Source organism: Chaetodon trifascialis, chromosome 21 (assembly GCF_039877785.1).
Source record: "Chaetodon trifascialis isolate fChaTrf1 chromosome 21, fChaTrf1.hap1, whole genome shotgun sequence".
NCBI lineage: Eukaryota > Metazoa > Chordata > Actinopteri > Chaetodontiformes > Chaetodontidae > Chaetodon > Chaetodon trifascialis.
In genome coordinates this window covers 15,668,881-15,682,937 of record NC_092076.1, presented here as the reverse complement: position 1 = coordinate 15,682,937, position 14,057 = coordinate 15,668,881, and the positions used below count along the sequence as shown (strand labels likewise).

Genomic DNA, 14,057 nt, shown 5'->3' with positions numbered 1-14,057 from the left:
AGCGGCTCAACCTTTTGTGAGTCTGGATTGCAGTTTTTGTTGTATTTGTCCAGGGTGAGGCGTTTGGTGTCTGCCTTCATCCTGATATTGGATGATTTGAAACCATATTTGTCATCCCAAGGCTCTTGAACAAATAAATAAGCCTGGCTGAATCATAATTTTGATGAGGAGTGTATCTTAATTTTATGTATATTTGTTTATTTGTGATTTACTAATTTCATTTCTTATTTCACTGAAATTTGCTAATTATACACATTGGGCCTTGTGAAGTTGATATATCTAACATTTTAGCTGTGTTTCTGATCTACCTTGAGCTCTGTTTTGGGTTCCTGAGGGAAATAACCGGCTGCTAAATGTTCGCCCACTGAATTTGGGGCTGTAATACCAAAACAATGAGCTGAAAGAAGCTAAAAAGCTCTGCAGAGTTGAGGGGAACTGCAGAGTTTGCTGATAATTCTGTAGGATTTTGACTACATTTTACACATTTTACATCACACACAGTCATTTAACCCCTTTACTTCATACAAAAATTCTGATAAGTGCAGCTTTAATGTTTTTATTCTTCTAGACATCTTTCCATTTTACTTTGAATTGTGCCTTGTATTAAGTACTTTTAAAAAGTGGCCTACAAACAAAGATTATTTATCAAAGTAGGATTATTGTAATTTGGTATTTGTCCTCCTGCAGATTAGGTTTGCTCTCTCTTTACTTCCTTTATTAGAAGTAACTCAGTCTGTCCGCCTGTGAAGAGAATAAATCTTTAAAACTAGAAGTCATTGCTCTACACTGTTTTTCAGTATGATACCCTTGTTCCATTCATTCCCTTCTTCTTTCAGTCCTTTCCTGTGTGAACCTCCTGTCACCATGGACTGCTGCACCTCTCAGTGTCTCTCTGTATGCAGGACCTGGGGTGAGGCATGTTGCTCATCTCTTAAGCCCATTTAACAGCTCGTTACCCATCCGTCTCTTTCGCTCTCTTTTCCTCTGTTCCAGGCACTCATCACTTCTTGGTCAGGTTCCATTTTGGTAATGCGGTGGAAATGAACCGTGGGCATTGCAAAGCGAAGTGGAGCAGATTTGTGGCAGCATTTTACCTCCACGCTCATGAAAACACAAACAGGGCCAGGAGAAACAAGGCTCGGTACACACAGGCAATGAAGACAGGATGACACAGAAAGCTCAGAGGTTGGCCTAGTGTAATTTTATTGGACAGCAGTTAAACACATGAGGTGTGAGGTGTTGCACTGCACATAATGCTTAATGAAAGCAGATTAGCGGTGGGCCGCAGAGATACTGTTCCACACAGAAGCAAGCGTCTTTATTAGTGTGGATGACATGGGTTTGATCATATTGGTGTTTAAAAGGATGCAAATTAAAAACATACTCATAAAGATACAACTTCAAATGTTCCTTATTAAATATATCAAGAACATGTTTTGAAATGATCATGTAAAGCCTACTCATAACTCTGGCCATGCTAACTGTGTCATGCTTGTGTATGTCTTCTTGCAGCATGAGCCTCCCAAAGCTTCCCCAATAACCTTCAGTTTTACATAAAACATTTCCAATGCTTGAGTCCAAAGTGAAGTAAACAGAAGAACTTGATCCCTGGATTAGCAATGCAAAGGGATCCACTTCTAGGATAATGAGCTGCATCGCACTTTGGTTACACATGCGAGGCTGTAGGAAGCTGTAGATATGGTGTGAGGGACTCAGAGACAGGCACTGAAGCTGATTTATACAGTATACATGCTTCCCCTTATGTTTTCCCACAGTCTCTCCAATGGAGTTTAAAATTAGCATGAACCATAGCCAGAACAATGACAATTACCTTTCTATAACACATGGTCTTCAAAAATACTTCCTAATGACAGCATTCTTCAAAAATTAGTCATAAAACTTTTATACATCACATAAAAAACATATTTCTAACTACGCAGTATCAAATTCAATGTTGTGAACAGTCCACAGCTTTCAAAGGTCACACGGTGGAATCCAGAGTCTGCTCGGGGTCACAGGAGTTCATCAGGAGGAAGAGGCGTTTGGAAAGCTCCGGACCGACCCGCCGAGTCGTGGAGGTGACGCCCTCACCTCTGCGGATCAGGAGGTCAGACAGCAGCGAGGTCTTCTCGTGGCTGGTCTTGCACAGGTTGTAAGCCTGTGGAAAGGAAATACTCAATCTGAACAGGAGGACAAACGCGATGTTTTGTGGATACGTCTCTTTAATTAGGACTGAAAATGTTTTGACCTGGTTGTGATTCCTTGAAATTTAAACCAACATAGAGGTCAACATACTTAAGACTTTCATTGATTGTGTACTAATGAGAAACTCTGCTGGCAGCTTTGCGATACAACCAGATGAAAGTGATTCGCTGTCATTAGAAGAAAAGCTTGAGGTGCAAAGGCAGTAGATCTGGGCTGCAGTGACTGGGGTACCTTCTTGAGCAGCTGTGGAGAGGGATACGCTGCCAGGATTGCTGAGGCCACATCTGGACTGACTCTGTTCAACTGCTGGATCTGTCTCTTCCACACCTGCAGCAGCCCCTTCCCAGCTTTATCCACCCGCTGCCCGCCCGCCCACTCACTCTCCAGGTAGAAAGAGAAGCCCGTCTTCTCCCTCTCTCGCCTGAAAAACACACAGAGGAACACGCAAATTGATTATCTAATCTGGCAGAAAAGGAGCCGCACGGAGCTGTAAAGAGCTTGCTTACTTGAAGGGAGCTTCTGCAACCGCTTTGGTTGTCATGGTTATGTGATCTGCAAAGTCCTTCCAGGTCGGCAAGAAGCGGAGCGAGACGCCGGTGTGGAGCTGGAGATGCACCACTGCCTGATGAGACAGAATGATGTGATTCTCTAAGAAAAAATAATCCCCTCATTTACCCCTGAAAACACACCAAAGGCTTGAGTCCAAATCAAGATGCAAAGAACATCAAAACAAAAAGAAGGCAAACAAATAAAAACACCTGATTTGCTACATTAACAAAATAAGTAGGTTGTAAATGGTACATGACTTATATTGTAATATTTTCTGGTACAAAATAATAATAATAATAATACATTTTATTTAGAAGAAGAACCTTTCAAAACACTCAAGGACACTTAACAGAGTGGGTAAAAACACAAGCAAAATACACAGAATAAATAAGAGCACAATAATTAAAAACACATCAAGAACAAGCTAATGGCACTTTTAAGGTGTTATTATTCAGCACTCAGATATTTAAGAGGTTTACTGTGTTGTCCTGGTAAAGATTACGTAAAATATGCTGTTAATTATCCAGATTTCCCTCAATTTATACTACCATCAATTACCATGTGAATTCAAGAGTTCACCTCAAAAGGATATAAACCCCTTAAAATTAGATCCAGGGGTGGTTTAAGAGGTAAAAATCTCCTAAAAGCGTTTCATTTGTGCCTTTTTCTTTTCAAACTGAAATTGAAAATTCAGCAGTTCACCCCATGTTTGGGTTTAATTACTGTCCAAATGAATGTTTTTTTATTATATTATGGGATTTTAATGGATAATCTGCATATTTTACAGGGATATTAAATTTAAAAAGCATGAATGTCATCACTAAATTTTGACCTTCATTTAAAAACGAGGCCCCTTTAAAGATGCAATCGAAGATTTCAGTCCTGAAACCTGTAGTTACTGGTGGTGACGACAAAATGTGGTTTCATAGTACAGGTTGCAGACACAGTGGGTGTCTGTGGACAGAAGGGCACGCTGAAAGGGCTTAGACTGGGTTACACTGCTGAGAAGTTGGAGGTGTGCAGCCTGTCAGCTCCAGTTCCTCATCTCACCACTTACTGAGGCAAAGTCCACTCATGTTCAGCCGGTTAAATGCTTTTAATGTGAAGCTGCAGCTGTAGGAAGTGTTCAGTTTGCATTAGCAGCAACTTCATACAGCATTTTTCCCAGGACTGTCAAGACTGACACCCATTTCATAATACTGCAAATACATAAATATTGAAGTACTTTCATCAGTCAGCCATATATATAGCCAGGTATATAGCCACATAACAGACATTTATTTCAATGAAAACCATCAAGATTATACCTTTAATGTATAAATTAAGGGATGACTGGGATTTTTATGCTTTATAAAGCCCTTTAACCATACAGATATTCCATTAAACATACATTACTCTATTAAAATTCAATTTATTCTCCATTGATTATGACCTTAAATAATGAACTACATCATTAGGAAAGGGTGAATTAATGGATCTGAGGGTAGAAATGTTAAGTGAATAATTTAACAAATACGAAATCTGTTTTCTCACTTTCATTTTTCTTCTCTAAACTATGAAAAATGCAGATGTTCTTCCTCCACCGAGCGACCCACCTCCTCCACTTCAACTCGTGACACCTCAGGCAGCGCCTCGGCTCCCCCATTCTTCCGTCTCTTCTTCGCTTTTCCTCCCCCTTGCTCCTCCGACGCCACGGCCTCTCGAAACCTCTTCCGGCTTTGTGACTTCTGGGATCTGAGGACAAAAAGTTTTCACTCCGGACATCCTCTGGCAGTTCCTGTTGCTTCGTTTTCCAATCATCACACATACGTCTCACACCATTTCCAGCTGTGCTCCGCCAGACTCCGCTGACAATGATAGGTGACATGTTTCCACACGCTAAGGCAGCAGCAGATGTTAGCTTACACGGTGCCTGAGTGCCATCCCGTGATGTTTTTTAACATGTCACTGTGAGCTACACTTCGCACTCTTGTACGCATTCACACTGAGAGCTGCTTGTCTGCTCCGCCTTCTCCACCCAGTCAATCAGCCTGTGATCAGTCCCACAGAAATCACTGCTACCTGCAGCCCTGAAATGAAGTATCGTTTCACACTTACAATTTCACATCCTAGCATCCTAACATCCTCCCCTACCTGAAGTATTCCTCCAGGTTGATGACCACCAGGCTGAGGGTCTTGGCGGGGTGACACCTCTGCTGCTGCTGCACCCAGGACGTCAGAGTGGGACCAGAGGCAGACCCGCCATGCCTCTCCTCCTGCATTAGACCACAGATTGATATTACAGGACTTGCATTTACCACCAAGACAAAAGCAGTTGAAAAACAGCGTTATTCCACCTGCAATACGGGCTCTAACCTCACTCCTTCTACTGCCTTCTGACAGAGCTGAATTAGCTGTAATTGCTGTGGATATGTACAATGCCGTTTGTTTGAGGGTTCCTTTATTGCTATTAAATACTGCTAATGTGTCATGATGTTGATGGAACAGTGCTTTTTCACACTCAAAACAAAGACCATCTGCTCGGCTGCGTGGTCATTAAAGTCAGCTGAATTTAATTCTTTCTGTCTACTTGTACACTCCTGTAGTTTATATTCTTTAATAATCAGACGTCTGCTTATTACTCCTGTATTGTTATGTCACTTTCCTCCATCTGTTCTCTTGCTTCAGCTTCACTCTCACGGCTCTACCCTGTTGCTGTTTGTTAGTGCAGCGAGCCCATTCTTCCCGTTAGGTTCATCTCATTTTAAAAGCACCGAGGTCAGTCGCTCTGGTGATGCCGTCATTAAAGTGACACCAACCTGAACATGGCTGTGGATCAGGGCGATGATGTCATCAACTGTCATCTGAATCACCACATGGGCCTCTGGTACGCACACTCCATCATCTGGCTGAGAGGCGCAGGGAACAGACAAGAGATCAGCGCTCATTAGCAAACATTTCATTCAGTGGCATTATTACTAAATGCGTGCTCTTAAAACTGCTCCTTGTTCTCAACCATAATTTCATTTGTTTAAGGCAATTACAGCGAGGTGTCACACCAAATGTGACAAGTATATATTCATGCTTCACCTTGAACAGAACACAGCATTGGGAAACGGGTGTATGCGTTTTATCACCTGTGCACAGGGAGCCCTCCTCAGCCAGCTGACACTGCGTGGGAGGGGTTGTTTCTCTATGGCGCAGCTACAACCCAGAGCCTGCACCGACGCCAGCAGAGTCCCGCCACCTTCCAGCTGTAAGAGAGCTGTGAACACAAACACAGTTATCGAAATCATATCCGCAATAAAGCCGCCATAGCTCCAATAATGTCTCCAAAGCATGAAACAATAAGCACGTGGGCTTTATTTGCAATATAAAATAATCTTCAATAAATCTACAGACACCTGCAGGGCATGACTGTCTTCAAAGTGATTTTGTTATCCACTTATGCACAGTAACAAGTATGTCTTCTCTTCACCTGGGTCCACAGCAACCACCATGTGCTTGATACACTCCTCCGGCCTCAGGGCCTTGGCAGCCTCTGCCAGAGCTTTCCTCTCTGCCTTCTGTCTCTCTTCTTCCTGCCTGAGCGCCTCCTTGCCCCTCTGCTGTCTCTCCCTGGCCTGCCTCCTCCTCTGAGCCTCCTCCCTGGAGGCCTGGATCTCCTCAGCCGTCCGCTTGGCAGCTTTCGTCTTGGCAGGAGACGTGTCTGCGCTTCCTGCGCTGGGGAAAGGCTTCGGAGGCAGCCATCGCTGAGGGAGAGACGCAACCTCCTCTGAGCTATTCCAGACCCCGCGGTTCGCTGTTCTCACCTGATGGAGGCTGAGCAGACGCTCCGACTCTGAAATGGTATTCTGGCACAAGAGCCGTGAGCTGGCCAGATTGGATGGCGGATTCTGCTCAGCATCTTTCCCATTAGTGCCAGTGGAGGAGGCACTAATCACATTGTCTTGCCTCTGTTTGAGTCTCTGTGCCAGAGGGACATAAGGTGCATCGTCATCAGATTCGCTGCTGATCATCATTACATCAGCCATTCTTGTAGATGCGCCCGCATTGGCCTTTGAAGGGAAGACGACAGCTGCCTCTTCTGCATCAAAGCCATCAGGGATGCCCAGGTCTGGTTTCTCTGTGCGGCTCTGGGAGGTTTGGCTGAGGTGTCGACCCGGCTGGAGGAAGTCAAACACAGGCAACTCCTCGTCTAGGTCGCTGGTGGAATCACTGTAGCTGCCCATGTTCTTTCATGTCCAGGAAAATGTACTATATATGAGATATGTGACCAGAAACGTTATTGGTTCACCAAAGCTTGTTCAGAAATCGGTGATTTATTTTTCTTAAGTGTGTTAGCAAGTAATACTATCATCTATCAGGATCATAACATTCAATTCATACAAAGTATAAGTAAGCTACTAAACTCGGCTCTCACAAAACCCACCAAGCAGAACTTCTTTCGATAAAAGTGTGTGTTTTTGTGTGAGAGGATAAGGACCAATTACACAAGTCACTTAGTATAACGTTACTGGTTGTTGCTTAGTGAACTGGATATATTACTTCCAGCTTTGCCGAAATCAGCAGAACTTGCAGAATACATTGCTTTTTAAATTGAGTTTGGCACAGCATTAAATTTCCCTTTAAAAGAAAAGGTGAAACACCAAGGACAAGGCAAGCCCAATTTACCTGACTACAGCCATCGACAGTATGACCGAGTTAATACTGAACAGCTAGCGTTACAACAGAAAGAGACGTAAGTTAGCAAACGTCACTGTAGTCACGATACTTTGCATACTCACTTTCTGCGAAATCTTGCATACAGCCGAGTTAATTAAGAAGAAGGATATTTAGGTAAATACTTGCAACTTGAACTAGTTACTAGTTCTACTAAGTCATTATTTATTTCCATTAACTTAAACCACGCCAGGTTTTGGCTTTCTCTTACGTGAGAGCTCATTTGATTTCCCCGGGCTGCACGGTTAGCGTTGCGTTCATATTTTTGGAATTTGTGATTCCAAGGATCACTCCATTAACATTAAACTCATACGCATTGCGTAAGTGACATACTTTTCTGATAATTTAAAAGAAATGTTAACCATTAATCGCAATTGAATTGTTATATTGAATAAATATATATATATATATATTATATTGAATATTTGTATACTGTAACATGGCATTTTGTAACTTATAATCATTTTTTTAAGGTTAATTTCTTCCTATGAATATCCATTAATATAAAATATTGTTTGTAGTCCTTTTTTAATGACTCTTATGCTAAACCTTACTTGTGATGTCCTTTAGCTACAGTTTGGGAGCTAATGATGAACAGTATTTTCTGTGTTGTTGTGTTTGGCGTCTTACTTGGGAAACCTGAACGCAGCAAAAAACATCCGGATGTGACGCAAATACGCAAGCAACGTCTGTGACATCGTTCAAGATGGCGGCGATGGCGTCCTTGATGTTGAAGTCCAGAGCAGGTATTGACTATCAATTAGAATTTTATACTTTCTTCTTGAATTTACAAACTGCTAGCGATCAGGTGAGAATTTGGTTCATTTATCCCCGGAAGTTCCGTGCTTTCTGGACACATACGTTTTGAACAAGGCATGTTTTAAAGGCTAGCTGTGCTAGCAATGTGCAAATTAGCACTGAATGTCATAGTCAAATTTGATAACAGTGTAAACATGACAGTAATTATTTTGTGCTTCACAAATTATCTGCCACTTTATACATTCGGAGAGAGTTACTGACGTATGGTACGTTTGTGACACACCGATTTCCTATGAAACACTTTCTTTATTCAAATAAAGTGTCTCATGGGTTTATATCGTTTGTCTGTGCACGATGCTGACCTCCACTGTGAATTTTGTTGTCAAAAAATAAACAATTTGAATTCAACAACTTCTAAAAGGTATTACTGTGTGTTTTACATGGATTTTGAAATAAGTAGTTAAGACCTTGATAAACTGTCAGAGTTAAAATGAAGTTTGGTGTGATGTCATTAGTTAAATTGCATGTGAGCGGTTTGAAGAGATGAGGGCTGAAACTGGATGTCTGTGTGACTTCACATTAATGTCTTTGTGCTGCTGTTTTCAGGTCTGTTGGCGCCTGGTCAGTCCTCTCTTCTAGACGCCGTTAGGTTTGCGTCTAAGAAGGCTGGTGGGAGCAGTAAGAACCACGGAGGAAAGAGTGCTGGTCGGAGATATGGCTTCAAGAAACAGGATGGTAATAAAAATTTAGTTTCAACCATTTCCCATAAGTGCTGTCACTGTTCTTCCTCATGATAGAAAATGTGTTACAAATACATCAGTGAGCCGCTCTGTTACAGTGGGTGACATGTTCCTTCATCACCATGAATGTACACACTGTAATTTCTTATTATTATATGACACCCTTCTACCTGAATGTGTATTATTCCACTGCTGAAAATAGTCACCAATAAATACACTAATTCTCCTGTTTAAGTGAGGTTTGTTAAAACTACGGTATCCAGCTGTTGTTGGAAATTAAAAGGAGCCTTTTTTAAGAAATTGTGTGTTGTTTTGAATAAAGTTGATCGCCCATCTCTTTTCCTTTGCTCACAAGGTAACTTTGTCCATGCGGGTAACATCCTTGCAACCCAGAGGCTGATAAGGTATCACCCAGGAGCTCATGTAAGCCACGCTTTCTCGGTCCAAAAATGTTGATTAGATGTAGTGAAACTATACACGTTCTCATCACACGCCTCTTTCTGTCCTCCTTCCCTGGTAGGTGGGGATAGGAAACAACAACACGCTCTTTGCTCTGGAGGACGGCTACGTCAGGTTCACCAAGGAGGTCTATATCCCACCACCACGCAGCTCGGAGGCCTTCCAGGTCATCTCCAAGCTGCCAAGAGGAGCCGTGCTCTACAAGACCTTCATCAATGTCCTGCCAGTCAAACAGGAGGGCAAGTTTAAACTGGTGGACATGGTCTAAGACTAATTGGACTGCACTGGGAGGCCGTCTTCCCAGGTACTGCGTGGTGTCCAGGGTCAAGAAGGATTTGTTTTGACTGACACTGTGGCTGATCACCAGAGACCTAAATGAACAGCAGACCATGAGCCAGAGAGGACTCTCCTAAGTTCCATGATCATGTTATTATGATTATTATCGATTAATTCTACACACTCTTGATGACATTCTCTTATTGGACTTAGGAAACAGAAGTTCAACTGTGTCACATATTAACAGGTTAGTAACTATGGGCTGGCGTCAGTCATTACAGATGTTATTCCCCGAAATGCTTCATGTTCACCCAGGTCTTAACCACCTTCTGGATCGGAGGTGCACTGGCCATCATATTGAATATGTGCTGTATTTATGTATTAAAGTTTTATATGTGAAAAGTCTACATCTAATCACTTGGGTTTTTATCATGTGTGATTAAAGATATCACACATTTATTATTATTCATTTATTTTTTCACATTCAGCAGATTTTTACCCCAGTTTGTGGCAGAGGAAGGGTTTCTTATTCCACATTTTAGGTATCAGTAAGGTCAGAAAAAAGACATTTAAGCTGTTCAATTCTTACTATTTGATGATTTTGGAGATTCCACTACTGAGATCAAACCACATCCCCACAATCCTTTTAAGCAGATTTGAGTGTGAAAATATTATTATTGGTTTATCACTAAGGACAAGCTTTAACTTTGGTTCTTGCTAATTTAGCCACAGACATTTGATACCAATTTTACCATTGCTTTACAGAAAAAAAAAGTCTTTTGACTAAACGTGTAATACCCAAACTCACCACAAGATGACGCACAATCACTGCTACTTTAACGCGTGAGCGCCTCAGTTTGATTTTGTCCTATTAAGTGTCAGTATTAGGGTATAAATTGCACAGTGATTTTGCAGCTCAGGTTCTTCATTGATTAAATTTACAGGAAAATAAGTAATTAAAAAAAATAAGGTTTGTGATTACTCAGCCACTCCATCTCCCTACGTTTTATCATGTAATATGAACAATCCCTGTGGAAAATGTGTTGTAAATGAGCTTATCAGAAACATCATTTGTCAGCATTTCTTTGCATGAGCTTTCAACAGGAATTAGGGCATCAGCAGGGCCGGCTGTATTTCAGAGGCTTGTGGTATGCTGAGGGAGTGTGGGTAACGCCTGGTACACTGTATGGGAGTTGGAACGCTGTCATGAAGCGGAACGAATGATGGATGTAAGGAGTTTGAGGACGTGGCGTTCTAATTCTTTGATGGTGAAGGGTAAATCGCTGTTTGTGAGTCAATGTGCGCTGCCTGACTGGACGATGTACCGAGGATAAGCTGAGGAATATCTATAAAAAGAGTGAGAAAATAGATCCTTTGATATCTGCTGCTATGTAAATGTTTTCCCTCTTCAAAGGGAACAAATGAGTCATGAAGTTACTGAACAGCCATTAGCTATTGTTTTGAGATCCGCATTCTTGGTTCTCAGTCCAGGCCAGTATCATTGCAGGTGCACTGCACAAGTACAGTTTTCAACAGTGCACTCTAGCTCTCCCAGAATGCCCTCTGGTTGTGGTGGGTTTGTGTTTGTGGAGTTCAGTGTTTGATCTGGGTTAAAGAGTAGCCCGGTGCTTTCGTACTTTACCTCTTCTATTCAAAGCAACAGTCATTAGCGATGAGCACAGGCCAAACAGTTACTGTTTAAGCGATGCCTAGTCTGACGAAAGAGACCTCTGACAGTAAAAACCTTTAGGTTTTTTTTAGTAAACCTAAGTCAGACAACAGTCTTTCTTCTCCTGTCTGGACAGAAGAAAGACATTTGGTTTTAAATTTCATGTTTCCACATGAACTTAATGGTAACACTGAGTTTTTAGTCTCTGCTGGTGGAAATGTCAGTCAGTTGGCTCACTGGTTCAATGGATTGGAAAGGAGTGTGTACAAACATTCATGGCCCAAGAGGATGAATCCTACTGATTTTACTGATCCCCATTGCCACCAGCAGGTTGATGAGTTCTTTTTTGTAAAATGTCCTGAGAGTTATTGGATGGATCACAATGGAATTTGGCAAAGGTTTCCATGGTGCCCAGAGGATGAAACCTAATGATTTTGCTGATTCCCTGACTGATCTAGTACGACCAGCAGGTTGAAACTTTCACCTCTCCAGTCAAACATCTAGTGGATAGACTGGTCTGTACTGATAGTCATGGCCCCCAGATGATGAATCTTACTAACTTTAATGATCCCCTGATTTTTAGTCTAGCACCACCATGAGGTTGACATTTATGGTTTTGAGTAAAATGTCTCAACTATTGAACAGATTGCTGTAAAATTTGACATTTGTGTACCCCACAGGATGAACTGTAATCACTACTGATCCTCTGAGTTTTTATCTGGAGCTATCAGTAGGTCAACATTTTGTCAATGGTTTATGACCAAATACTATTCAGATGTACTTTGTGATTAGTGCTAATTAGCAAATGTTTGCATGCGAACACGTGCCAGGATGGTAAACATTACCTGCTAAACATCAGTATCTTCAGTCATTCTGAAAATGACCATTCTTATCGAGAATCAGGAACTAACCCCACAGCATACTGTTGAATAAGTTCCAGTTTCCCAGTAGACAATATTTTTCTTGCAATCTACCATTACAGTGAATTATTAATCCTGAAAGAATGAGACTATTCAGTCTGCATTCGCATTCTTTGATGGTCCAAATGTTGTTTCAGAGGTTTCTAGACTCTTCTAAGAGCAACAGTCTGATGGAAATGCTGAATATTCAGTGTTTAATTGCCATAAACTCATTTCAATTCAAAGACAGTGAATAAAAGGCTTCAGTACAAAAATATGCTGATTGGTATTTAAGGAATCAAACTGGTCAAACCTTTAAAACCATCCTCCCATTACACCAGAAAAGCACACTTTAAAACCTGGAAGGAGCTGCGTGAACAATGCAAAGATGCGTCATTCTTGTATGTATGTACAGCTTGAGTCGGAGTCATTATCACGAGCAGAATCACCCAGATCCATCAACAGCTCTGCCTCAAAGCACAAGCATTCCCTTCCCGAAACTCTTCCCTTGTCCCTGATGACGTCAGTCTCTTGGCTGTTACAACAGCCACCTCATGCTGTGGCTTGGCAGCGGATTCTAGGACCGTCAGATAGACAGAAACCCGGAGCTCTGCGCTGGCCAGTAAGAGGAAGACGGCCCCTGGAGTGATGTGGATGGTTGGTTGTGGTTGTGCGTGTCTCCGCTGATGTATGAGGGGTCATCCTGGGTGTGGATTGACAGGTGAACGTCCAGAGAGTGCAGATGTACAGGGGAAACGTCAAGGGACTGACGAAGGGTTTCTTCATACGTCGGTGGGGGCTGGAGCAGAATGTGACAAAGGAAATATTAGGTGACATATCTAAAGATGTACTTTGTAGGGTTGAGGAAAGCTCTGTTACAAACTAGGGTCATGGAATATGAATGACAGATCCAATGAGAAAAGATGTGTGGCACAGGAAATGTTAGCCTTTTCCCTGAATCACGCCAACATCTGGCGCTCACAGATGTTTCTACTCTTTGGAGTCAGAATAAAGCAACCAGAGCTGTGAACCTTTTTCACGTTAAGGTGTCGTGCGATCAAAGTTGTCCACATTTTGCTGAGGAAACAAACAGAATCTGTCATGCTCACCTCATTGTGGCAGCCGCTGAGGCCGAAGCGCTGCGAGATCATATTGTGGATCTGTCTCTGCCGGTCCTTTTTACGAACGCTCTCATAGGAAGGCAGCCTCGGCAGAGCCTCGCTCAGGTGGTAGTCATGTGGCTTCCCTATTATAAACAACCTTCCAGGAGGCTAGATTATACACACAAACCAAGAAAAAGGTAATAAAGCAGCTGCACAAGAGCCATTTCAAATATAAGTGAGCTTGCTTTACCTGTGGGCCAGCAGCTCCCTGGTTCATGGCAGCACTGTGCTCATTACGGGCGATGCCGATCAGAGAGTGCCTGCTGTGGTAGGGGGGAGAATCTTCCTGGAAGGAGAGATCAGCTGGGATTAGTTAGAATTGTACAATGCTAGTAGTTTCCTTTAAGTTACTCTAAGTACTACTATTTTAAATGCAGAGGCAGGTCATCTCTGTTGCACCGTAGCACAAATGCTTTTGTTTCTCTAGTGGCATCTAGTCCAGCAAGTAGTTTGGATTTCATTTGCTCTGCATCCATCCCAAAACATATTGTCTCTTAGTAACAGGGACTATTTCTTTGCGTTCAGTAGATTAGCTTGTGGTAACACTGTCTCTGATAAGAGATGCTGCTGTTGATTTTTTATTTTGATTTTATCTCCACAGCTGATATTCCATTGGGGTGAAATTCCTGAAATACAG

At 42.1% G+C, this 14,057-nt stretch overlaps 2 protein-coding genes across 2 annotated transcripts; one reads left to right on the top strand and one right to left on the bottom strand.

The window, feature by feature from the left end:
- Nucleotides 1–1,180: 1,180 nt before the first annotated feature.
- On the bottom strand, nt 1,181–7,702 carry eme1 (essential meiotic structure-specific endonuclease 1). The gene is made up of 9 exons (XM_070990862.1): nt 7,521–7,702; nt 6,212–6,990; nt 5,871–5,998; nt 5,553–5,642; nt 4,888–5,009; nt 4,350–4,488; nt 2,712–2,827; nt 2,437–2,626; nt 1,181–2,158 (listed from the first exon to the last, which is right to left on the bottom strand). The coding sequence occupies exons 2-9, from the start codon at nt 6,963–6,965 to the stop codon at nt 1,982–1,984; spliced, it is 1,716 nt and encodes a 571-aa protein (XP_070846963.1). The 5' UTR covers nt 6,966–6,990; nt 7,521–7,702; the 3' UTR covers nt 1,181–1,981.
- Nucleotides 7,703–8,106: 404 nt separating this feature from the next.
- On the top strand, nt 8,107–10,097 carry mrpl27 (mitochondrial ribosomal protein L27). Its single transcript, XM_070990814.1, has 4 exons — nt 8,107–8,201; nt 8,821–8,949; nt 9,310–9,377; nt 9,475–10,097. The coding sequence occupies exons 1-4, from the start codon at nt 8,162–8,164 to the stop codon at nt 9,679–9,681; spliced, it is 444 nt and encodes a 147-aa protein (XP_070846915.1). The 5' UTR covers nt 8,107–8,161; the 3' UTR covers nt 9,682–10,097.
- Nucleotides 10,098–14,057: the final 3,960 nt, after the last annotated feature.